The sequence below is a fragment of the Amblyomma americanum genome, chromosome 4 (assembly GCF_052857255.1).
Source record: "Amblyomma americanum isolate KBUSLIRL-KWMA chromosome 4, ASM5285725v1, whole genome shotgun sequence".
Taxonomy (NCBI): Eukaryota; Metazoa; Arthropoda; class Arachnida; order Ixodida; family Ixodidae; genus Amblyomma; species Amblyomma americanum.
In genome coordinates, this window is record NC_135500.1 from 65,895,433 (window position 1) to 65,921,005 (window position 25,573).

The 25,573-nt window shown below is 46.2% G+C and overlaps 1 protein-coding gene across 1 annotated transcript; it reads left to right on the plus strand.

Moving 5' to 3' along the window:
* The first annotated feature begins 390 nt into the window (after positions 1-390).
* LOC144130146 (neprilysin-1-like) lies at positions 391-25,573 on the plus strand. Its single transcript, XM_077664157.1, has 3 exons — positions 391-585; positions 24,092-24,357; positions 24,522-25,573. The coding sequence occupies exons 1-3, from the start codon at positions 441-443 to the stop codon at positions 25,566-25,568; spliced, it is 1,458 nt and encodes a 485-aa protein (XP_077520283.1). The 5' UTR covers positions 391-440; the 3' UTR covers positions 25,569-25,573.

Below are 25,573 nucleotides of genomic sequence, written 5' to 3' on the forward strand. Positions count from 1 at the left end.
ACTGAGGAAAAGAAGGGAGAATGACAGAAGCAGGGAGAGTGAAGGTGCAAAAGAGTTTGGTGCAATTATACAATGAGCTGCACATGCAATGTCCAGCGCAAAATACAAGTGAAAGTGCGCAAGCATCACGCACAAATGCGCGTCACGCCTGCCCTTGGTAAATGCTTCTAAGACGAAAAGTCTCGGCAGGCGTCAGGTGTGGTTTGTATATACCCGAAGGCATGAGCAGCCTAAACATTTGGTTCTAATGCGAGCTTCCAGGCTTCTGCCACTTAAAAACTTGGTACCCCAGGCTCTGGCACTGCCTCTGCTCTGTGCCCTGCTTGGCGTAGCTGGGACGACGGTTCGTGTGTTTGTGGAGCTTAGCGTTCCCTGTGCAGCGTTCCCCGACGAAAACCAGATGGAGCCGCCTGGTGCGCGCCAGGGCGGGCTTCCGCGAAATGCGGCTCAAATGGCGCCAGGAGGGCAACACGGTGGCCGGCCCCGTCAGCTGCGCCGTCGCCCTGTTTGGCTGTCTGCTGCTCATCGGCACCATCGTGCGTTACAACAAGCCCAAGGTGGAGCCCATCAAGCCCTGCGAGTCTGGTGAGGGCCGCTTTATCTGCCTGTGCTGTAATCCAGACTTCGGCCGTCCTGTCTGATGAGCCTGTTTTGCAGCCTTGTTCCTTTCAGCGCCGCGGAGCTATAAAAGCACCAGTTAGTGCCTTAAATGCAGCGTGATGCTGGAAGTGCCGACTTTTCATGAGGAAAGCTGGGTCACTTGGTACAGATTTGAAATGTAACAGGAGCCTGATAAACTAAGTGGAGAAAGGAAAGGCCCTGACGGTGCTGTCTTCAGTTTTGCTTAGTGCCGGTGTGCACCGCAGTGTTATTAATAACATCAATTCTGGAGACATGAGATGAGCTCTGTTCAACATGAGCGTGCGTAAATTATACACCATTTTAGTGAATTAAGGCAAGCTGCGGAGGAGGAAAGTACTCTCTAACCCCATGCGTTGGGCACCAACATCCATTTCCGTTTCCGCCTGTCCGTCGTTGCCTGTCTCGAGTAGACTGTGCAGTCACGCGCTTTATGCATTGCAGAGCAGCCTTTTTCTTCAGACTTTTGCCTTTTAAATATTTGTATTCCCTTACTAATGCCGTTCACGGGTTCAAGGTCGTCGGGCCAGCACCGTATGATTGTGGATTGCACAAATAATCAAAGAAATCGGAAGCGGTACGCCGACAGCGCGTTCGGGCAGAATGCAAAGACAGCCCCAGTGCGGAAGTGACATGTTTCTGCTACATCGCTTTCTTGCCAACATGGAATTAAATTGCTAGTACACTTCTTACATGAACAGGAAAGTATTCGAACTTACGGATATGTTCAACCGATTTCGTGGATGGTAGACGCATAGAACAAAGTCCGGTACCGATGTTGAACCCGGGATACAAGCGCAGGACCAGTGATTTTTTTTACTTTTATCGCGTCGAGCATTGTTTAACAAGTTGTTTTCGTTACCGTCAAATCACTCAGACATCGTCATAACAACGACTGGACAATTACCTTCGTTGTGCGTTAAATATGACCTTATTATCAGTTGTATGAATCGTGATGCAGCATCAGCACTTTAACGATTGGTGGGCTTGTCCGCTGACACAAACTCGGTTTGCATGTTTCAAAAAGCAAAATGGGCAATGCAAATTTCTGGCCACTACTTGACGTTATCCCCCAGTTCGAGGACTTTAATCAGATGCATATGATGATCCATCTGGAAAAATGTAATTAAAAAAGGGAATCGTGCAGTGAATGGAGGGATAGTTTTCAAGACAATACAACACACGCAACATCTTAGTACCAGTGATCGTTGCTACAGTTAACTCAAACGTTCGTAACCTGACTTCGGTACCAAATCCCAATGCTCGTTTCTCACCAACGTCCGTTAAATGGGAAAATTTCTGCGGCTCACACCCAGCCCGATCACCGATACCGATCAGGACGAGATGCAGACGTGCCCGTCAGCGCACATTCAATACCCCGAAATGGGCAAAGCAAATCAGCAGCCCATGCCATGGCATACAAGAGCGTTACTCGGCGCCTCCGCCAAAGATGTTATGTGGTAGAAAACAACTCATGGAAATGCGCACATGAAAAGAACCAGCACGCCCCGGGCACATAGCACGCAAGCAACGAATATACTTCGTTCACGTCATCGCCATTAACATTGCCAGTTGCACAGAGCGCCTTAACCACACTCTCGCTTGTATGCTAGCAATGTACAGATTCCCACAAAATTTTACAGAACATAAAAACGACAAGAAACCATAACCTGCTGGGCAGCATAAGCACACAGCCATGAACTTTTAAGCAGTCTAAAGAAGGCAGTCTAAGGATGCAGCCATGATGAGGCCGAAATTAAGGAGATTATTGAATCATGTTTCGTTACTATTGCTGCAGTTGAGCTGCTACTTTGGGATTCTCTGTGTTTTGAGTGCATGTTATTTGTTTTTGTAATAAGACGATGACACTGTTCCTGAACTCAGTTTAAGGCTTAGATCTAAGATCGAGTCAGCTAGCGCTCCATACCTGTTGTCTCTAACCATTTAGTTTCCTCCAGATGGAAACCTAAGAATAACTATAACGCAATAGAGAAATGAAAGTGAAGGGCGTGGCTTACATTTCCATGCTCGAGCTGTGCAATGTATCCCTCAATGTCTGGCTGCACCTCTTGCTAGAGGCCTGCGTACTGCGCGATGTTAGGGCACGTTAAAGAACCCCAGCTGGTCGAAAATATCACAAGAGCCCTCCAATACGGCGTTCCTCATAGCTCGAGTCACTTTTGGACGTTGAAACCCAATAACCTTAACCAAGAAAGGCTTGGCTGGCCCTCTAGACTGCGAAAGAACTGAGGCTCTTCGTCATTCTGGATTTCAGCAGAAATTATTGCCGGCACCTGTATGTTTCACCGGGCCATCGTGACCGGGATATATCCACAGTGTATGTTACATTCGCATACTGCTACTCCTGCCATGACACTGCCGGCTGCCCACCTGTGTACGTTCTTACGGCTTCGGGCTCCAGTTCCCTCTGGACACGTTTTCATACCTCTGCGGTCGGATTCTTCTAAATGCGGCCACGGCGCGACTGCCTGTGCCGACCAGGGCCTACCAAGAAGCACGCTACCGACTAGCAGCCTCGCAAGCTCCTCAGCAAGACTTTTAAGCCCGCCGCCACCACATGGTTTCTTTCTCTCCTGGCTCTTTCGTCTTGCCTTCGGCGGCATTTCACCGCGCCGCGCTCTCTGAAGAATATCTGTCCCGTTATGCTGGCCCTTGTATACTGTGTGCTGCGCCAGGTCACTTCAGAAACCTACGAGATCGCTCGACCTTTCCGGAGACCACCTGCTGCAAAGCTCAACCTGAGATAGTACGCGCTTCTCGCCTCAAGCCCTGCCGCTCACGGTGCCCTGAAGCGTCGTAATCTACACCAAGACAATGTCTTCGCAGCCGGTGGGCCGCGCAACTTATAATGTGGATGGCGACGACTTGAACAAAGTGTCATGAAGACGTCAGAAGCTCTCGTCCGCTCCCACTAACGGTCCTTTAAATGACGGTCCTTTAAATAAACGGCGAGAACGGCAGATGTGCCAGAACCCTCCTATGCTTCCTACGGCATCAAGACTGCCAGATTCGAGGCCCTCGTTAAACTATTCAGCAGACAACGGAATTGAAAGAGGCACTCGTTATGACATAAATGGCGGAGGCCAACGGTCACCGAAACCAAGGACCACAGGGGAGGTCTTTTTTCTTTTATTAAATTGTAGCTTTTAACAGCAGGACAGTAATAAAGGCGAAATAAAAAGCAACCACATGCCGCTGGACCTACACCATGTATCATGGCACTTTATTCCTTACCCTTTGTGTTACCGACAAGATCTAGCGTCAAAAAAGCCATCGCACAGAGCGGGGAGGGATATGCCCGATACCACCCCCCCCCCCCCCCCCCATCTAGCACTGAAGAAGTACCTCATGCAGCAAGCATTGTAAATAGAATGTGACCTAAAGAGGCAATTAGCTGCTCCCAGTGCTGAGAAGAACTAGTCGTGTGCTTTTGTTGTGTTTACAGTTAAGATAAATTGCCAAATGCATTCGCCCAAGCCCGACATGTAATTTCCTGTCGTCGATTAACTGAAGCGGATTAACGGAATTTAGAATCGGTTTTTTTATGTTGTATTTGGTGTCCGTGATTTCAAAGTTCTGTAAAGGTCAAATTAGACGTGTAAAAACAGCGTTATTCGGGCTGCTTCATCAATCACTCACATACCGGCCCTTGACGCATGCTTGTGTACGAGTATTCATGCAGTAAAACAAAGAAGTAGACGATTTTGTGGCAGTTTTTTTATCCGTCACTTCACCAGGGCTGAACTTTGCTGCCGTGACCATTGGATGCTGAAACCTGCACTAATATAGCGTAACAGAAGAAACTGAATAAGAAATTATTTACAGCAGGCAGCCGAAATCCACATTGCAATTTATGTCTAATATGTATTACGCATGGTATCAAAAAATGAGAAAAATGCAGCCGAAATTTAGCCTGTGTATTTCTTTATTGAAATAAGGAAGAGAGAGAAGTAGATTTAGCTCGCCCTCATTAGAAATGACGGGGGAGAAGGCTTTAGCCTAAAGCACCATTCATTCCACCAAACGTCGGCCGGAATCCCTTGGGACTCGGCGGCGGTCAGGGCGAGACCGATGGCTTTGCGTTGCTCTTCTGCTTCGTGGTTGTGTAATAAGGTCTCCCAGAATTTTACATTACTGTTCGGGTCGTTATAGAAAAGGCAGGTCCAGACCATGTGGACTAGATCTGCAATGCTACTATAGTCCGCACATGTAGGAATAAAGACATCCGGATGCCATTTACTCTACAGTTGAGGGTTTGGAAACACCGCGGTTCGCAATTTCTTTCACCTGATTTCCTCTTTTCTGCTGAGCTGTTTATCTGCTGCTGGATAGGTCTTACGGCCGAGCTTATAATGAGACATGATTTCGTACAATGTTGTGAGTTCGTCACCCGAAGGGCGGTGTTCCTCGAAAGGTGGGGGGGTGGGGGGAGGGGGCGTCAGCGGCGATCGACCAAAAATTTCGCCTTCTCATTCACCTTCGGGTTCCCCCCGGGCCCTTTTGAGCGGGGGCTAGATAGATTAGCTCTGGTGGTATTGGTCCTTCTCTCAGAATTTTGGCGGCTGCAGACGAGATTCTGCCCACATCGTAATTTTTAATGGCTGCCTTAGAGTCAGTAACTATCACCCTTGTACCGTTTTGTGTTATTGTTAGAGCAACGACAACTTATTCTGCCTCAGTTGCACTTGTGTTTTTAACGGTACAGCACGAGACCGGGTCTCCACTCTCACGAACCAATACCACTGTGTGTGAAATCTAAGGTTCGACGAAATCTCGTCTGGTCGGGTGAATACATTGGCGAAAATGTGTGCGGCCTTGCGATCGTATTCGGTAGCGTCCGTGTAGAGCATATTGGATTTACCTTGGAATTTGACGTGTAGGGCCACAGCCTCGTGTTTGCGTCTACCTTCGTGAAATACCGGATGCATGTTCTTCGGCAGCGGTGGAATTCTGAGTCCATCCCTGGTGGTTCTAGGTACCGCGGGTGCTCCATGATTTTTCTTCCAGTTATGGCTTTTAAAAGTCTGATGCTGTGACACTGTGGCGGCTTCTATGGGCTCATTCGGAGTGTTGGAGACACCCAGCCTTAGACACTTTACTGTCGAAGTGGTGGGAGGAAGACCTAGTGCGATTTTGATCCCTATTCTGATTATGATTTCAATTTTGTCCTTTTCTGCTTCGCCTTTTGAGATGAGGGTAACGTCGAACACACTACTTATGACGAAAGCCTGAACTAATCTCAAAAGATTGGCCTCCTTCATCCCAGAATGCTTGTTATAATAGTACCCACAGGATCCTTGTCACGTCCGCGACAAACACACATCACTTTTTCAGCACTCTATTGTCGTTTTTTGACAGAAAAGGTGGTCATTCCACGGAGCCGACGTGACACACGTCGCGCCCCAGGTGGTCACCCCTAGTCCTCCTGAAATAAGACAGTAATTATTAGCATCTAATCAAGCCCCTGTCATATGTAGCCGCTTGGGTGGACGCTAATCGGTAATTAATTCCTTATTTCAAATCTATGTCACCTGGGGGATTCTTCTAAATACATCAGCCACCCCTTCCTTATACCTGGTATCTCGAACAAATCTCCCAAAGGCCATTTCATTGTTGTGGACTGCTTCATTAACTGGTAATTAAAAAATCTGATTTCCATTTCTTCGCGACAGGAAGGAATAATTCTCAAAATGTGGTCGTGTCACCAAGGCAGTTATGAACGGTTATAAACTTCAGAAGAACCACGAATATCTGAGTGAACGAAAGCAGAACATGGCTCCTTATTTATTGAGTCACTATGAACTAATCAAACATACAGTATTATGGGTGTACACGAGGTATGCAGTAGCGAGCACCGTTAGAAGCGTGGTATGATCAAAGTAAAATATTATGAAGAACTCGAGAGGAGTTTTGACGATGACAGGTGACAGCTGAGATGTTTAAATACCTGAAAAGAACGTCGACTAATAGTGGCGGAAAAGCACTAGAAGAGTTACCAGTAAGTATGCAGCAAACGAGGAAGGAGAAATAAAAATCTTTCAGCTACTGGTCATAATCGTAAAATGTTTATGATTTATGTTTTATAAGGGTTTAACTTCCCAAAGAGACTAAGGCTACAAAGGACGTTGTATTGAAGGGCCCCGGAGACTTCGACCGGGGAGTACACGGGGCTCTAGAATTTCGCGTCCATCCGTCCGTCCAGCCACCCCACCCAGTGTCAACTGTTCCGTATTTATAGTTTCAATTTCAATTTTATTTTCCCATGTATACATGGTGAGGGTCGAGGGAAAAAAGCCAGAAATTGTGGCTTGACATGCCCCTCGGCCCCTACAATGCAGGGCAGCAGGCAACATACATACATAGAAATCATTATAAAAGACAATGAGGAAATGAAGCGTACACAAAAAAAGATAACAAAAAAGCCACAGAAAAATATGCTGCACAGAAAAACATGTCATTGATTACTCAAATCAGGTCTACACTTTATGGAACGAAAGAGACAAGGAAGCAGTGAAAGCATGATGAAATCTAAAAAGTAGCACTTACATCCTGTACATTTTTGCGGCATGCTCGTGATAGCTCAACTGTTGCGGCATGAAACTTATTTTAGAAGACAGGGCAGCGTGTTTGCTAGGCTATATGTACCATATATTGTGCGCCATGTTGGAATTGCCACAGTTCGCTGTGTCTGCTAGGGTAAACTTGAACATTTAGCGAAAGGTGTGCCGTGTCACGCAGGTAATTCACATTTTGTCTTAGGTCCTTATATCTTTCAGCCAGCCTAACATTATACATTTCAGATACATTTACGGTATTGAACTGGCGGAATAAGTCGCATGTGTTTATATCTGAAATGTTGTTGAGTATTGCAAGTAGAGTCTTCTTCTGCAAAACGTAAATTTATTTTTATTCCTACCTGTAGTTGTTCCCTAAACTAAGTGCGCATAGTTAACTTGGGACATAAAGAGAGAATTATACAGGAGAAGTTTAACTTTGCATGGAAGTTAAGTAACGATGCCGGTTAGTGATACCTGTGACACAAGAAAGCTTACAGATGACAGCGTTAACATGATTATCCACGCTTAGCTGTCTGTGGAAATATACCCCTTATATTTTACCATAGTCTACAATTTCTATCGTTTCCAGACCTAGCTTAAGATTGCATGGTAGAATAATGTTTTTATTTTTTTGGTTTGAACACAATAGCCTTAGTTTTGGTTACATTAATTTTCAACTGATTATTAAGGAACCATTGATGGAGTGCACTTAGTGTCCTATTTGCCTCGTTTATCACATCTCCACATACGTTTGATGAGAATAACAGTGAGATGTCATCTGCATACATAACACACTTCGCATGCAGGCATAGATTAACGATATCATTTATATATAGATTAAAAAGAAGCGGTCCAAGGACGCTTCCTTGAGGTACGCCAGCAGCTACTTTTTTTACTGAGGATTGACAGCTATTAATACTTACAAACTGAAAGCGGTGTGCAAGATATGACGAAAGAAGCGCATGAACACGACCCCTAAAGCCGTAGTCGAACAGTTTTGTCAAAAGTATATTAAGACTGATGTAGTCGAAAGCCTGCGAAAAATCTATAAAAACACGAAGGGCAAGTTTTCTTCCTCGAAAAACTGTAAGATATACTCTTTTTGGCTTAGTAATGCTGTCTCGGTAGATTTATGTTTGATAAAACCAAACTGTGAATCTGTTATTATTTGGTGATTATTTGGTGTTTGTCACAAAAGCATGATATTCCCGTGTAGATAATTTTTTCCAGTCCTTTAAAAACATTGGCAGCACGAAAACTGGCCTGTAATTTGAAACACAAAGCTTATCTCCTTTCTTATACAAAGCAGTCACTTTAGCAAGCCGTGGGAACACTCCGCATTCAAAACCTAAATTAAATATATGTGCTAAAATTTGGGCTAGAATATCTAACACATGCTTCACAGGCCGTATCTGTAGATCATCCGCAGCGTGGCATCTGCTGTTATTCATGCTTAAAAATGCAGTGAATACTTCAGCACATGTAGTTGGACTTAGATACATAGAATCGCTACTTAACCTGATGAGAGCATCATATGGCATTTTTGACGAACTTTGGTATTCTCGGGTAACGAAATATTGATAGAACGCCTCTGCTAGTTCCGACCCATTTACACTTCGTCCTTGAATAAGTACTTCTTGAGGAGAGCTAGGCTGCGGTGTACGTAAAACAAGGTTGTTAATCTGGTTCCATAACTTTCGGGAATCACCGTCGCATGATTCGAATTTTCCGTAGTAATACGAATCCCTAGTACGCCTTAACTTTTTGTTTAGCTTATTTCTGAGGACTTTGTATCTTGCTAATAGTTCGAGATCACATGTTTTAATGAAGTCTTGGTGCATTTTTCTGTAGATTGTATCTCTTTGAGCAACTGTGACGTCATCCACTCCTTGCGCCCTTTTTGAGGTGCTACGTGTGCCTTGTATGGAAAATGTTCGGCGTAAAGCACTTTCAATTTATCAAGAAAGCTATTATAAGCGGCGTTGACGTCTGCCATAGAGAGTCAGACCAGGTTATATCTGAAACAGCCTGTCTGAAAGAAGCAAGGTTTTTCTCAGTTATCGCTTGAGTCGTTCGCGCCGCCGAAGGTCGTCAAAGAAAGAAGTCACATTTGAGAAGAATGCCCCAAACGCAACTGCAGCTTGTCCGCCTCCACTAAAAACCACACCAAATCAAGGAAGCCCGGTGCTTGGTAAGGCTGGACCTGCTGTCTCAGATGCAACTTGGCCACCACTGCCAAAGCCTTCTACGCCTACTGTGTCAGGGATGTTGGCGCACTGTGGGCAGTGTGCAGCGCCTACGACTGATCCAGCCAACAGGCACGATCAAGTCTATGGCCCAGATATGCAAGTGATTGCAATGCTAACGTCACTAATGAATGCCATGCGTGCTTTGCTTTCCAGCCTACGCACGCCAGCAGCAATTAGCGCACTTCAAGTGCTCGACGAGCTACATCCAGCCCTTGCGGCTCTACGGTAGAAGGCACCATGGATTCTTCGGACCTGTCTTCTCAAAAGTCAAGCAAGCTTTCATTTTCCAATGAAATGCTCGTGGACTCCATTCCCGGATTTCCGATTTACGGCACTACGTCTACGAGAATCACTTCCCCATTCTTTTGATTTGTGAACCGGACCCCGGCAATTTTGCGAATATCCGGTTATGAGGCATTTGCATCACCCACGCGCAACAGATCGAGAAAAGTCATCGTTTACATTCGACGTGAACTTACATATGTGCAACATTCAGTTCCTCCGAACGAAGACAATCAGTACGTTTGCCTGACAGTGAAGAGCCGAGACCTGACGTTTACGCTACTGGCGGTGTAGTTGGCGCCATCAAGTCGTTTCGACGCCAGAAGGTTGAGTGGTTTAATGGAAGCTACACCTGCTTTGTGGGTCATTAAGGGTGACTTCATTGCTCATCACACCATGTGGGGAGGCGTTAGGATGGACGTTAGGGGAAGACAGCTTGTGTCCTTCGCCTCTGACCATGACCTCCAGTGCCTAAATGACGGAAGCCCGACCTATATTCGAGGGGTGACTTATAGCAGCTGCTTGGACTTGACTTTCGTTTCACAGTGCCTTACCAACAGCGTCCGGTGGTTTTCGGATGTAGAAACCCATGGCAGCGACCATATTCCAACCTATGTGATTATTACCGGTCATTCCACATTCTCCCCAGCCACGTGCCGGCAGCGCATTGACTGGACAGTTTTTAATTTACTTATGGAGGCTGTTTGCACAGAGGGCTTCTCTACCGCTCTTGAACAAAAAATTAAGGAGGCCATGGAACACGCCACCTGCCCCTTTAACCATGCCGCTAACTACACCGATTTTTACTTCGAATTGCAGCGACTGCGATCACTACGGCGCAGGGCAGAGCGCAGATACTGACGCACAAAGTCGCACCTAGACCTAAGAGATGCTAGGCGCATACAGAAGAAGATTCAGCGCAGAATTCAGGCACTGCAAACACAACGCTGGAGGACATTTTGCCAAACACTTGATCCACGGAAGCCTTTGTCACGCGTTTGGAGTGTAATTCAGGGTCTTCGCACGTCCTTTCAACAGCGCCACCCGTTCAAATCCGTAGCGCTAAACCAAAGACGCAGTGTGGTTGAGGTAGCCGAAGATTTCTGCGCAAGAATAACAGGCCCTACAAATCTAGGCGCAACGCCGCACTGCAACAATGTTCCATTCTCACGGGATTCTCGGATGGATGTACTATTCTCCATGGAAGAACTTGATGCTGCGCCGGCTTGTTGTTGAAGGTCATCATCACCAGGGCCCGATGGTGTGACGTACTCCGCACTTGCCAACCTTGGCCAAGAAGCTCGACGGGCTCTTTTGGACACTTATAACAAGTCGTGGACTGCTGGCATAGTTCCTCACGATTGGAAGACCTGTCGTCTGGTTCCACATCTTAAACCGGGGAAATCATCGCTCGACCTTTCATCATACCGTCCAATTGCACTCGCCAGCTGCGTCGGCAAAGTCATGGAAAGAATGCTGCTCACACGCGTGGAATGGTACTTGGAGCGATATCAGATTTATCCAACTCATGTCTGGGTTCCGACGGGGCCGCTCTTCTATCGACAACGTGGTTGACCTTGTAACCTCGGTGCAACACAGCAAAAGTTTGAAAATATTGACCGTGGCATTGTTTTTGGATATCAAGGGTGCGTACGACAACGTAACGCATCAGGCCATTTTGGACGCAATGGAAGCTGCTGAGATCGGAGGCCGCGCGTTCAGCTGGATACGCAGCTATTCCTATGAAAAGAACCGCCAACAGAGACAATACGTAAGAAGTGACACGGACAAGCGCTTACTGACAACTGATTTTTTATTCAGGGAAACACGCAATATATAGGCGAACAGTACCGGTGATAATCAGAAGCGGTAAACGTCACATGGTGTATAGGGCCATAAAAGCGATAACAGACTTACATGGTGAATACGTAAAAACGATAAAAAAGAGCAATGACACGTGGTGTACAGGCCACATGAAAAAGAAAGTATAAAAGGTTTTTAAAAACAAACATGAATTTCAGTTTTTTAGGCATGCGCAGATGCCTGCTTTTTACACATGTTCCAAACTCAACCGCGGCCTTCTAGGAGAGCCAGTTCACTTTCATATAGCAATTTTGACGGGTCACTTACGCATTCCAAGCCCTTTCGTTTCATGAAAAATGCCTCTTTTAACTCGCAAGCTAAGCTGTCTCAACTTCTGTCTAAAACAACAGTATCTTCTAAGCGAGGCATGCACTTACATTTTTTACAATGAATCGGAAGATTAGATCCAGTGCCCTTGTCAAGTGATCGGTCATGTTCCCTCAAACGCTCGTTCAGACACCTTCCTGTTTGGCCAATGTAAACCTTGCCGCATGTGAGCGGGATCTGGTAAACCACCCCTTCCTTGCATCCGACAAACATTCGAGCATGCTTGGTTCCACAAGTTTGCTTTTTTGGTTTTTGGTTATTAATCCGAGGACACAAGGAAGCCAGCTTACAAGGGGCGGAAAAAACTACAGGGAACTTGAACTTATTCGCCACCTTCTTCAAGTTATGTGCCACACGGTGCGAATACGTGACGACTACAGGTTTTACCCTCCTGTAATCCTCCGGAATGTGATGCCTTTTTGTGCCTTTTAGTTTTTGAAGCAAGGACTCAGTTACTGCCGACAAGACGGTCTGCGGGAATCCTGCCCTTTGCAGTCGTTCGATCTGGAGTTGAAAGCTCCTTTGCATCCAATGTTCACATGACCTCTTAATCGAGTATTCTAATGCTGATATGGCTATGGCTCGTTTTACAGTTGTTGAGTGGAATGACTTATATGACAACAGGTCTTTTTGAGCCCGTGGGTGGTACATTCAGCAAATTCCATCTTGTACTTTTTGCCTTGGGGATGTTCACAGGTAAATTCCAATCCATGGCTTCGCTGTCCAAATACTTCTAGAATATCATTCATGGTGTCAGAGTATGTCGATGGGTCCTGTTTGTTTAAGACGACTAGAAAATTATCTACATACCTAAATACCTTCAGAACTTTCCCTTTGTCCAGAACAGTGTCCAAAACTTCATCAAGGGCTGAGAGAAAAATGTTAATATAGGCGCCACACAAGAACCTATGCAAATACCTTTCTTTTGAATGTAGACTTGATTTTCAAATTCGACCACCGTGGCACTTAGGTAGAATTCAAACAACGTTAGAAAACTGTCTATTGACATTCCCACTGCATTTAGAAATGAAACCGCACTTTTTTTCTCGATACAAGACTGAACGGCTAGGAATAATTCATTGTGGGGAATAGAATAAAAAAGATCCTTAACATCGACCGAGAAAACGCTGCCTATAGTTCCACAAGTCTGAAGAAAGTCTATTACATCAGTTGACTTCTTCTTTGCAAAGGGATCCTCTACAACAAGTGAATTCAGATGTTTTAAAAGGAATTGGCTAATAAGGCGTTGCCAAGACTCGCACTCGCTCACAATGCAACCGAACGGTACATCTACCTTATGAGTCTTGGCAGTGAAAAACATGCTTAGAGTCTTTTCCTTGCACTTACTTATAGCATTTGCAATCTTTTCCAAATCCAGGTTCCTACAGAGGGTGACTGCTCGAGATCTCACTTTTCCCGGCTTGAGACTTGTCACAGCGAAATTCTTTTCCACTGCAGCGCAGGTCTTTTCTTTGTAGCATCCCGGTGGCACAACCACAAAACCTCCTTCTTTGTCTGCTTGTAATAACCGCAGACCTCTGTCCTTGAAAAAAGTGACGACGGTGTTGAACTCCTTTTGGCCCCCTGGGGATTTTTCCGAAGCTGTCCTTGACAGAGCGTCTACTCCGTCCAACAAGCATCTCTCACGGTTCTCCGGCGAAGCCTTCCAAGACACACGCCTGTTCAATGACAGAAGCTCGTGAGCCACCGTCCTAGGTGCAAGGCTAAACTTCGGCCCCTTCGCCAGAAACCGGCTCACTTCTTCCGTGACTTGCGCCTGCCCCAGTACCTTCACTTCAGCAATGGAGTCTTTCTTGTCGGGTGTCTTAGGTGTGTTATTCAGCATATGGCACCACCAGAATTCTACAGCCTGAGCTGCGAGCTTCCTGTATGCCCGGAACGTTTTCTCGGCGATCCATTCAGGGTTTCTAGTGTGACATGCGACACGTAGACAGTCGTAATAGAGCCGCACTTGCCTCCACAATTCCGATCGTAAGATCCTACACATCCGCTTTACGTGGCCGTAGGAAGGCCGAACGGCGCCGAAAAGAGCGATGACTTCACCAGGAACCAGGCCCTTATTGAGATAGAACGCGATGTACCTGGCACGGCAGGTTGACCATGTGATGTTTGCGACGAGGGCAGACACTTGTGCCGTAGGAGAGGAAACACGTAACGAAGGGCCCACTGTATAAGAAAGGTATTCAAGTAGAACTTTTTGCTGGGCTAGTTGGTGCATGTTTCTATGAAAAGAAGCGCCAACAGAGACAATACGTAAGAAGTGACACGGGCAAGCGCTTACTGATAACTGATTTTTTATTCAGGGAAACACGCAATATATAGGGGAACAGTACCGGTGATAATCAGAGGCGGTAACCGTCATATTGTGTATAAGGCCATAAAAGCGACAAAAGACTTGCATGGTGATTATGTAAAAACGATAAAAAAGAGCAACGACACGTGGTGTACAGGCCACATGAAAAAGAAAGTATAAAAGGTTTTTAAAAACAAACATGAATTTCAGTTTTTTAGGCATGCGCAGATGCCAGCTTTTTACACATGTTCCAAATCAACATCCAAAAAAACATCTGCCCAAGGCCAGAAGATCGGGCTGCTGACCTACGGCAAGTGCGCCGAGAATTGAGTGAATGCGGCTACCCCAATCACCTCGTGGATTCTGTTCTTCAACGGGCTTCACGCCCATCATAACCAGTTGGTCCTCCTTGCCGAGCCCGAGCCGCTATCCCATATGTGCCGGGCGTGAGCGAGTCTTTGGCTCGCGTTCTGCGCACTTACGGTGTACACGTCGCTCACGTTCCTGCGTGCAAGCTGAGGCGTGAGCTGGTGGCCGCCAAAGACAAGATAAAGAAAGAGAAGTTTCCTGGCGTCATCTATAAGATTCCCTGAGCAGACTGCGACTACTGCTATATTGGCGAGAGCGGGAATTTCGAAAGGCGATTGAGGGACCACAAGAACGACGTCAGGAACAAAAAGATTGCATCTAATGCACTTGCGGAACACGTGGAAGCCGCGACGCACAATATAGCTTGGGAAGAAGCATCAGTCATCGCAAGAGAAATGAATTGGCTGTCACGTCGATATCTGTAATCCCTGATAATCCAAACTACAGACAAAACCCTTAACCACAACGCAGGCAATCTTCCGCCTACGTACGCAAGATGCTTGGGGCGATTACTACGACGTACTTAAGCTTTGTGCTTTGGGCTTTCGGCCCAGTGATCAAGGCTTCCGTATGGAAGCCGAAACGTCTTCGTTTTAAACAACAACCTTTTGTTCGGCGTTCCTTTTACTTCATACATGAATCCCATATGTGCCGGGCAAGAGCCAGTCTTTGGCTCGCGTTCTGCGCACTTACGGTGTGCACGTCGCTCACGTTCCTGCGTGCAAGCTGAGGCGTGAGCTGGTGGCCACCAAAGACAAGATAAAGAAAGAGAAGTTTCCTGGCGTCATCTATAAGATTCCCTGCGCAGACTGCGACTACTGCTATATCGGCGAGAGCGGAAATTTAGAAAGGCGATTGAGGGACCACAAGAACGACGTCAGGAACAAAAACATTGCATATAATGCATTTGCGGAACACGTGGAAGCCGCGACGCACAATATAGCTTGGGAAGAAGCATCAGTCATAGCAAGAGAAATGAATTGGCTGTCACGTCGATATCTGGAATCCCTGATAATCCAAACTACAGACAAAACCCTTAACCACAACGCAGGCAATCTCCCGCCTACGTACGCAAGATGCTGGGGCGATTACTGCGACGTACTTAAGCTTTGTGCTTTGGGCTTTCGGCCCAGTGATCAAGGCTTCCGTATGGAAGCCGAAACGTCTTCGTTTTAAACAACAACCTTTTGTTCGGCGTTCCTTTTACTTCATACATGAATCCCATATGTGCCGGGCGTGAGCCAGTCTTTGGCTCGCGTTCTGCGCACTTACGGTGTGCACGTCGCTCACGTTCCTGCGTGCAAGCTGAGGCATGAGCTGGTGGCCGCCAAAGACAAGATAAAGAAAGAGAAGTTTCCCGGCGTCATCTATAAGATTCCCTGTGCAGACTGCGACTACTGCTATATCTGCGAGAGCGGAAATTTAGAAAGGCGATTGAGGGACCACAAGAACGACGTCAGGAACAAAAACATTGCATCTAATGCATTTGCGGAACACGTGGAAGCCGCGACGCACAATATAGCTTGGGAAGAAGCATCAGTCATCGCAAGAGAAAAGAATTGGCTGTCACGTCGATATCTGGAATCCCTGATAAGCCAAACTACAGACAAAACCCTTAACCACAACGCAGGCAATCTCCCGCCTACGTACGCAAGATGCTTGGGGCGATTACTGCGACGTACTTAAGCTTCGTGCTTTGGGCTTTCGGCCCAGTGAACAAGGCTTCCGTATGGAAGCCGAAACGTCTTCGTTTTAAACAACAACCTTTTGGTCGGCGTTCCTTTTACTTCATACATGAATCTTCTTCCCGACCAGACGAGTTTTCGTCAGACTTTAGATTTCGTTCCAAATTCAACCGCGGCCTTCTAGGAAAGCCAGTTCACTTTCATATAGCAATTTTGACGGGTCACTTACGCATTCCAAGCCCTTTCGTTTGATGAAAAACGCCTCTTTTAACTCGCGAGCTAAGCTGTCTCGACTTCTGTCTAAAACAACAGTATCTTCTAAGCGAGGCATGCACTTACATTTTTTACAATGAATCGGAAGATTAGACCCAGTGCCCTTGTCAAGTGATCGGTCATGTTCCCTCACACGCTCGTTCAGACACCTTCCTGTTTGGCCAATGTAAACCTTGCCGCATGTGAGCGGGATCTGGTAAACCACCCCTTCCTTGCATCCGACAAACATTCGAGCATGCTTGGTTCCACAAGTTTGCTTTTTTGGTTTTTGGTTATTAATCCGAGGACACAAGGAAGCCAGCTTACAAGGGGCGGAAAAAACTACAGGAATTGTGGAGGCAAGTGCGGCTCTATTACGACTGTCTACGTGTCGCATGTCACACTAGAAACCCTGAATGGATCGCCGAGAAAACGTTCCTGGCATACAGGAAGCTCGCAGCTCAGGCTGTAGAATTCTGGTGGTGCCATATGCTGAATAACACACCTAAGACACCCGACAAGAAAGACTCCATTGCTGAAGTGAAGGTACTGGGGCAGGCGCAAGTCACGGAAGAAGTGAGCCGGTTTCTGGCGAAGGGGCCGAAGTTTAGCCTTGCACCTAGGACGGTGGCTCACGAGCTTCTGTCATTGAACAGGCGTGTGTCTAGGAAGGCTTCGCCGGAGAACCGTGAGAGATGCTTGTTGGACGGAGTAGACGCTCTGTCAAGGACAGCTTCGGAAAAATCTCCAGGGGGCCAAAAGGAGTTCAACACCGTCGTCACTTTTTTCAAGGTCAGAGGTCTGCGGTTATTACAAGCAGACAAAGAAGGAGGTTTTGTGGTGGTGCCACCGGGATGCTACAAAGAAAAGATCTGCGCTGCAGTGGAAAAGAATTTCGCTGTGCCAAGTCTCAAGCCGGGAAAAGTGTGATCTCGAGCAGTCACCCTCTGTAGGAACCTGGATTTGGAAAAGATTGCAAATGCTATAAGTGCAAGGAAAAGACTCTAAGCATGTTTTTCACTGCCAAGACTCATAAGGTAGATGTACCGTTCCGTTGCATTGTGAGCGAGCGCGAGTCTTGGCAACGCCTTATTAGCCAATTCCTTTTAAAGCATCTGAATTCACTTGTTGTAGAGGATCCCTTTGCAACGAAGAAGTCAACTGATATAATAGACTTTCTTCAGACTTGTGGAACTATAGGCAGCATCTTCTCGGTCGATGTTAAGTATCTTTTTTTATTCTATTCCCCAGAAAGAATTATTCCTAGCCGTTCAGTCTTGTATCGAGAAAAAAGGTGCGGTTTCATTTCAAAATGCAGTGGGAATCTCAATAGACAGTTTTCTAACGTTGTTGGAATTCTACCTAAGTGCCACGGTGGTCGAATTTGAAAATCAGGTCTACATTCAAAAGAAAGGTATTTGCATAGGTTCTTGTATGGCGCCTATATTAAGTAACATTTTTCTCTCAGCCGTTGATGAAGTTTTGGACACTGTTCTGGGCAAAAGGAAAGTTCTGAAGGTATTTAGGTATGTCGATGATTTTCTAGTCGTCTTAAACAAACAGGACCCATCGACATACCCTGATACCATGAATGATATTCTAGAAGTATTTAGACAGCAAAGCCATGGATTGGAATTTACCTGTGAACATTCCGAAGGCAGAAAGTTGCAGTTTTTGGACCTGGAACTCATCTTGGTACAAGATGGAATTTGCTGGATGTACCACCCACGGGCTCAAAAAGACCTGTTGCCATATAAGTCATTCCACTCAACAACAGTAAAACGAGCCATAGCCATATCAGCATTAGAATACTCGATTAAGAGGTCATGTGAACATTGTATGCAAAGGAGCTTTAAACTCCATATCGAATGACTGCACAGGGCAGGATTCCCGCAGACCATCTTGTCGGCAGTAACCGAGTCCTTGCTTCAAAAACTAAAAGCCACAAAAAGGCATCACCTTCCGGAGGATTACAGAAGGGCAAAACCTGTAGTCGTCCCGTATTCGCACCGTGTGGCACATAACTTAAGAAGGTGGCGAATAAGTTCAAGGTCCCTGTCCCTGGAAATGAAAATCAACTTCAATAAGACCACATTTACCCATATAACTAACAAACGAAATATAATTTCTTTTCAGTAAAGTATTGCAGGTCCCGATTTGGTTAATGTTAGTACATTCAAGTATCTGGGGGTGTCAATTTCTCACAACCTAAGTTGGCACAATCATGTCGAAAATGTTTGTGCGGTGGCACACAGAAAACTGTTTTCTAAGAGGAAAGTTGGGGAGAGCAACGAAAGATGTCAAACTTTTAGCATACAAATCTCTCATACGGCCTTCCCTTGAATATGCATCTGTAGTATGGTCTCCTCGGCAGAAGATTCTTTCAATGGAAATAGAAAAGATTCAAAGACGTGCAGCGAGATTCAGTTCTGCGGGGTCGGTGGTGATACCGGCCAGATCCATCTTCATTAAAGTGAAGACGACCTATCTAACATCTTCAACTGGTGCGGAATTCGCAGCCTTACGGGCTGCGGTAGAGTTCATCAGTCAAGAACCTCCACATGACTGGACGGTTTTCACCGACTCTAAAGCAGCCCTTTAAGCCCTGCAAGCTGCGCTACGCCGCGGGTCGCAGGAACAACTTGTTGCTGAGATCCGTCTACTGTACCACGGCACCGTATCCAAAGGTCATGACATCATTTTTCAATGGCTGCCAGGACACTGGTATTAACGGTAATCACCAGGCCGATGCGGCTGCGCGTTCTGCTCACAACGACAGACTTCCAGTGAGGATCCCAATATAAAGACCTGACGCTGCGTGTGGGCTTCGCCCTTTGGCGCTGGAGCTCACACTTTCAGCGTGGAACACGGGAGAGTTTTGCAACCTCCGCCTCAATGCGCTAGACCCTGGACTGCGGCTTTGTCTTCCACATAACTTAGCACGTCGCGAAGCAACATTGTTATGCCGTTTATGTATCGGTGTTGCTTTTACCAACCACTATGCTTTCCGGATGGGGATGGCCGACAGTCCTGCCTGTGAAAGCTGTGGTTGTGAGGAGACCATCGCTCATCTTCTCTGTGAGTGCCCTGCATTTGCGAGTGCAAGCCACAGACTGTGTTGTGCCCTGGACCGCTTCAACCCTCGCCCATTAACAGAGCAAAAGATCCTCGGTCCGTGGCCACCGCAGTCGACTGCCCTCGAGGCATACAAGGTACTCTTTGCCTACTTGAGAGCGACTGGATTGAGTGACAAATTGTGAGAGCTTTGTGTGTGTCTGTTATGCCTTTTTCCCCTTCTGTCTTCCTCCTTTTAGTCCCCTAATTCCTCTTCCCCAGTGCAGGGTCGCCAACCGAAACCCCTTTCTGGTTAACATCCCTGCCTTCAATTCTCCTCTTTATCTATCTATCTATCTATCTATCTATCTATCTATCTATCTATCTATCTATCTATCTATCTATCTATCTATCTATCTATCTATCTATCTATCTATCTATCTATCTATCTATCTATCTATCTATCTATCTATCTATCTATCTATCTATCTATCTATCTATCTATCTATCTATCTATCTATCTATCTATCTATCTATCTATCTATCTATCTATCTATCTATCTATCTATCTATCTATCTATCTATCTATCTATCTATTTATCTATCTATCTATCTATCTATCTATCTATCTATCTATCTATCTATCTATCTATCTATCTACCTACCTACCTACCTACCTACCTACCTACCTACCTACCTATCTATCTATCTATCTATCTATCTATCTATCTATCTATCTATCTATCTATCTATCTATCTATCTATCTATCTATCTATCTATCTATCTATCTATCTATCTATCTATCTATCTATCTATCTATCTATCTATCTATCTTTATATCTATCTATCTATCTATCTATCTATCTATCTATCTATCTATCTATCTATCTATCTATCTATCTATCTATCTATCTATCTATCTATCTATCTATCTATCTATCTATCTATCTATCTATCTATCTATCTATCTATCTATCTATCTATCTATCTATCTATCTACCTACCTACCTACCTACCTACCTACCTACCTACCTACCTACCTACCTATCTATCTATCTATCTATCTATCTATCTATCTATCTATCTATCTACCTACCTACCTACCTACCTACCTACCTACCTACCTACCTGTCTGTCTGTCTGTCTGTCTGTCTGTCTGTCTGTCTGTCTGTCTGTCTGTCTGTCTGTCTGTCTGTCTGTCTGTCTGTCTGTCTGTCTGTCTGTCTGTCTGTCTGTCTGTCTGTCTGTCTGTCTGTCTGTCTATCTATCTATCGCTTGATGAAAGCAAGCACGTGATGGTTTTTTCTTCATACCTGATTTCACCCCTAGCAGGTATTGGGAAATGGTCACTAATGTCATAATGAAAGACAGCGGACACAATGCTCTTTCCATCAAAATTAGTAATAAAAAGGTCAATAAGTGATTCTGTATGCATAGTAACTCTAGTAGGTGTATCAATTGTGTTATGCAGCCATTTTGCGGATAGCAGCAGAATAAAATCTTTTGATGTGCTGCTATCGGAAAGCAGATTTACACTCAAATCGCCGCCTAGAATGACACTGAAGTTGTTAGAGTTTACAAAATTCAAAAATATGTCAACGAAAGAAAAGAATTCTGCAATGCTACCATCAGGCGGGCGGTAACAAACTGCAATAATAGTGCGGTCAAAAATTAAGCAAACAATTTCGTAGTCACCAGTGACACAACGAAATCTTAGTACTAGGTCACAATTTATACACTTTTTTACTAAAGCACAAACACCGCCACCACGATTTAACGATCTGTTCATGAAGAACGAGTTGTACTCGGTAATATTAATTACTTCTTCATCACTGGAGGACCAGGTTTCCGTAATCATAAACACTTCAAATGTATCTAGTTTATTAAACAGGTACTCAAGATCGGCAGTTTTATTCACGGCAGACCGCGCATTCACATGGCGACAAGGAAAAAAAGTATGTGTTAATATTTCATTACATTTTACTTAATTCATGGTGATTTGATAACGCTGGTTGATAAGGCTGCGCACTTCTACATTGATCAATGTTTGCGGCGCCCTGACTGAGTGGTCCGTGGTTCCACACTGTGTTCTACTTCGCTTTCTTCGTTTTTTGATCCTAGTTCAACGATGTCGTTGCTGTCATTGTCCCAGGCGAAAAAACAACCATTAATTAGAACTTTATCATACGTCAACCTCACTTTTTCTTTCCTGTCATGATTTTCTTTTGTTCGATTCCACAGCTTTCTCCTTACGAAACTCTCGGACACTTTGTGAAAAATCTTCGCTGATTGAATAGGTAGATCCTTTAAGTTTAGAACACTGGTTTGAAATGTTCACTTTATCGCGGTATTCTAGTAACCTAAAGATCGCAGGTCTATCTTTGCCTCCATTGTCTTCCTTTCGCCTACCGAGCCGATGTATTCTTTCAATACCTGAAACTGTCACGTTCAGCTTATCTTCAAGAATATGTTTTGTTAAGATAGTCTGAAGTTGTTCGTCAGACTCTTCTTCTTGTTCCACTATGCCAAAAACAATCAGGTTTGATCGTCGGCTTCTATTTTCTAAATCATCAAATTTTTTTGTCATTAAGGACAGCTGTTGCTCCAATTCAGTTTTTTTCACATTCCATGACTTTTTCCTTAAGGCTTCCTATCTCTTCCAGCTTCTTTTCAATAACGTTGAGCTTCTGGTTCGTTACATTTTTCCTTTCTTTATTTCCTGTATGTCTGCTGCAATCAACTTCAATTGCTCCGAAATCGAATTGTCTGGTCCGGGATTTGCCTCGATATCGCCCCCCAGGTGCAACAAGAATCGAAGTCAAACAGTTAAACTACACATCAAGTCAAACACGGGCCGTGGGCACGGCAGCAAAAGAAGGCAAACATTGTTGCTACGAAAGCATTTTCCATAGCGTTTGCTCACCTGGATAAAGAAAACAAAAAGGGTTTGAAGCCCTCATCCTGGTATTGCCGCCACGCCCACTGCCGCGTGCTTCGTGGCACCCCTCTTTTATACAGTCCGGTGTTGCTGCTGCCGATGCTCCTGCCGCTTCCGTCGACGAAGCAGTGGCGCCGCTGGGAATGCTGTGGTGGAAATCTTGGAATACGGCCTCTTCATGGAATCTTGGAATACTTGACGTGATGACGGGATCGATGCAAGCAGCCGTACTGTCCGATAACGATGCGCAGTGTAACGTCGGTGGCTGCCCCGCCAGAAGAGGAAGCAATCCGAGAAAAACCTGGATAAAGAAGACTAAAGAGTTTGAAGCCCTCATCCTGGTATTGCCGCCGCGCCCATTTAATCCTTAATCCGCCCACCCACTTATTCTCACCCCACCCCATCTTACGGTACCAGTTCTGTAACTAGCCCTTCCTAAATTCATTCCAACTCCTCTTTGCATTGAATCAGCTGTCAAGAAGCAGTTTTTATGTGGGCCTTTGACATGTGCCTAGCTTATCACCAGCCTTTGCCCCGTTGTCGGGAAAGGCGGAGATTTAATTTTTTTCTCGGAGGGCAGAGAACAGCATGGCTCAAGCGCTGCCATTCAACTGGTGGCTTATTGGAAATACAGCTAATGTGTGTAAATAAAAATGAATCTCAAAGAAGAAAGCCAAAAATTAAACATAGAGGATGATTACGATACTCGGTAACACGCTATTACAGAGCAGCTGTTGTGGGTGATTTCTGCAATTGAATTATTAGGAATTTTTCTTTTTTATGGTAATTGAAGTACTAAGTGCTATATTTTGAGGTGTTGGGCTTCGCATCCGAGCCAGCAGCTCGAACGTCGCAATCTTTGCTGCGCTTCTGCTTCGGCAGCTTTGACAGCTTGATCTTGGCGGTGTCCGCGATGAGCAGCTGCCAGAAAGACGCATTTGGCTGCACTTGCAGAGAGACACGCACTTGCGTAGGTCTCCATGGCACTGGCAAGAATTAACTGATGATGTGGAGGCGAGTGCCGTCTTATTAATCGTTGGTGATGGATGACGCCGCGTAATCATCTTCTGACCTTTCGCAGAGCTTGAGGCTGTGCTGCCAGTGGTTACGTGACGTACTGCGGCGTCTCTAGAGCCTGTATTATACCGGGACCTTTCGCTTAATTTAGCACTCCTGTCCTTTTTGCGGCATTAATCTTGCTCCTGTAACTCAATTTACATGTCTTGCGACGCCCGGCGTTGTCTCCTGGAAATGAGCAAATGGTTCATAAAGTCAGAACATTTATGATTCCTCTTTTATTACGAAATTTCTCGCGGAGGTAATCTCCTGAATGAAACACTTGTTTTCGCAGCATTGGATCACTTGATCCGGTGTCCTTTGTTGTTTTTCAGCCTACATGCTTGTATCATGAGCTTACTTTTTCAGACCGTCTCCACGTTGCTTACTCTATGTGAATCAATGTTTGAACATGCACGCGCACTCAGCTGAGTACAGTGGCGCCAGCTAGAGAACTAAGCCCATTCATCCTTTAAATATGCAGCGACCTGCCAGCTGTACGTCCAAGCGGTGAATTTCAGCTTGCTGCCCGGCGTGGAACCATGCCGCGACTTCTACCAGCACGTCTGCGGCGGCTGGCTACGCCGACGCAGCGACACCGTGCGTGAAAGGCTGCTGGCGACCTTTTCTGAGCGCGTGACGCGATTTGCGCGGCGTACCTTTGTGCCGGCTCAGTTCCAGTCGCCCAAGCAGCGCGCCGCCATGGCGTACACCTCGTGCGCCGACATGGTGTCCAGGGCGTACAAGGAGGTGTGTATCCACATACTTCCGAGCTCCCTCTATAATAATCGCTTAATGGTGCTGAGAGTGAGGATACCTCTCGGGAATCTGGTAGCTTGGCCGATCTGAAACAAGCACATAACGCCGCACTGATCACAAAAAAAGCACAGAAAAAGAAGTCGCAATGTGTGCAGGAGAAAGAGATCGAAGGCGTGCTTCGCAGCTCCGGTCTTCACTGGCCCCATCAGACCCCGGCTTCTAATCCGCTCTCGACGCTGCTCTACCTCTGCCAGAACTGGGGCGTGGCGTTCCTCGTCGACATGCACTTGGTGGGCCATCATCGCTACGTGGTCGAGCCGACGAGCATGTACGCCGAGCTGCTTCTTCTGCGCGATCGAATTAAGCGTCACAAAGAACTGTTCGACGCGCTACGACAGCGTTACGCCAAGGACCAGGCTTCGCAGGTCTCCTACCTGCGCCAGATACAGCTGGAGAACGAGACGCTGTCTGCGCTTCGGGAGTCTTTCGATAATGCCAGTGCTCCGGATCTGGAGCTCCGTGGCAGCGACGTCTGGGAGTCACTCGTCGAACAGGCAGATGCGAACGTCAGTCGCTACCTATGGAGGGACGCGTTGCGCGACCGACTCGAGGTGGACGAGGACCCAAGTATCCGGGTGGTAGTGAAGAGGCCCGAATTCGTTCGGCGTATCGTTCACCTGCCCTCCAGGCTGGGCGGAGAAGGCTTCGCACTCGCTATGGGCTGGATAGTTGTGCAGCTGTTTTCCCTGCTGACCGACAGCCAGGCCATGCGTCGTTTCTACAACCGGGGTTCGCCCGACGACATCGAAGAGGCGCAGCGAATCACCTGCCTCCGCATTGTCCAGGAGAACATGGGTTTCGCCTTCAACGCCGAGTACGTGGACGAGGTGGGGACGCGGGATGCACTCAAAGAAGTGGCAGGCATCGTGCAGCGTGTGAGCCGGGCCTTCCGCGAGCAGATCAGAAGGTCACCAGCGCTGCAAGACGTCCAGGTGCCCTCTTACGACAACAAAACAGGCGCCCTGTTCCGCTACTTGGACAGATCTAGAGAGGAGTACTTGCGGCACGCCTTCCACACCTACACGGACATGTCACCACTGCTTGTCCTCTCGTTGGAAGTCATAAGCAAGGGTTCGACTACGGTAATAATAATAATAATAAGAGTTCTTAGTAATCATATGCTGTCTGCGGAGTATTTCTAAGCGCC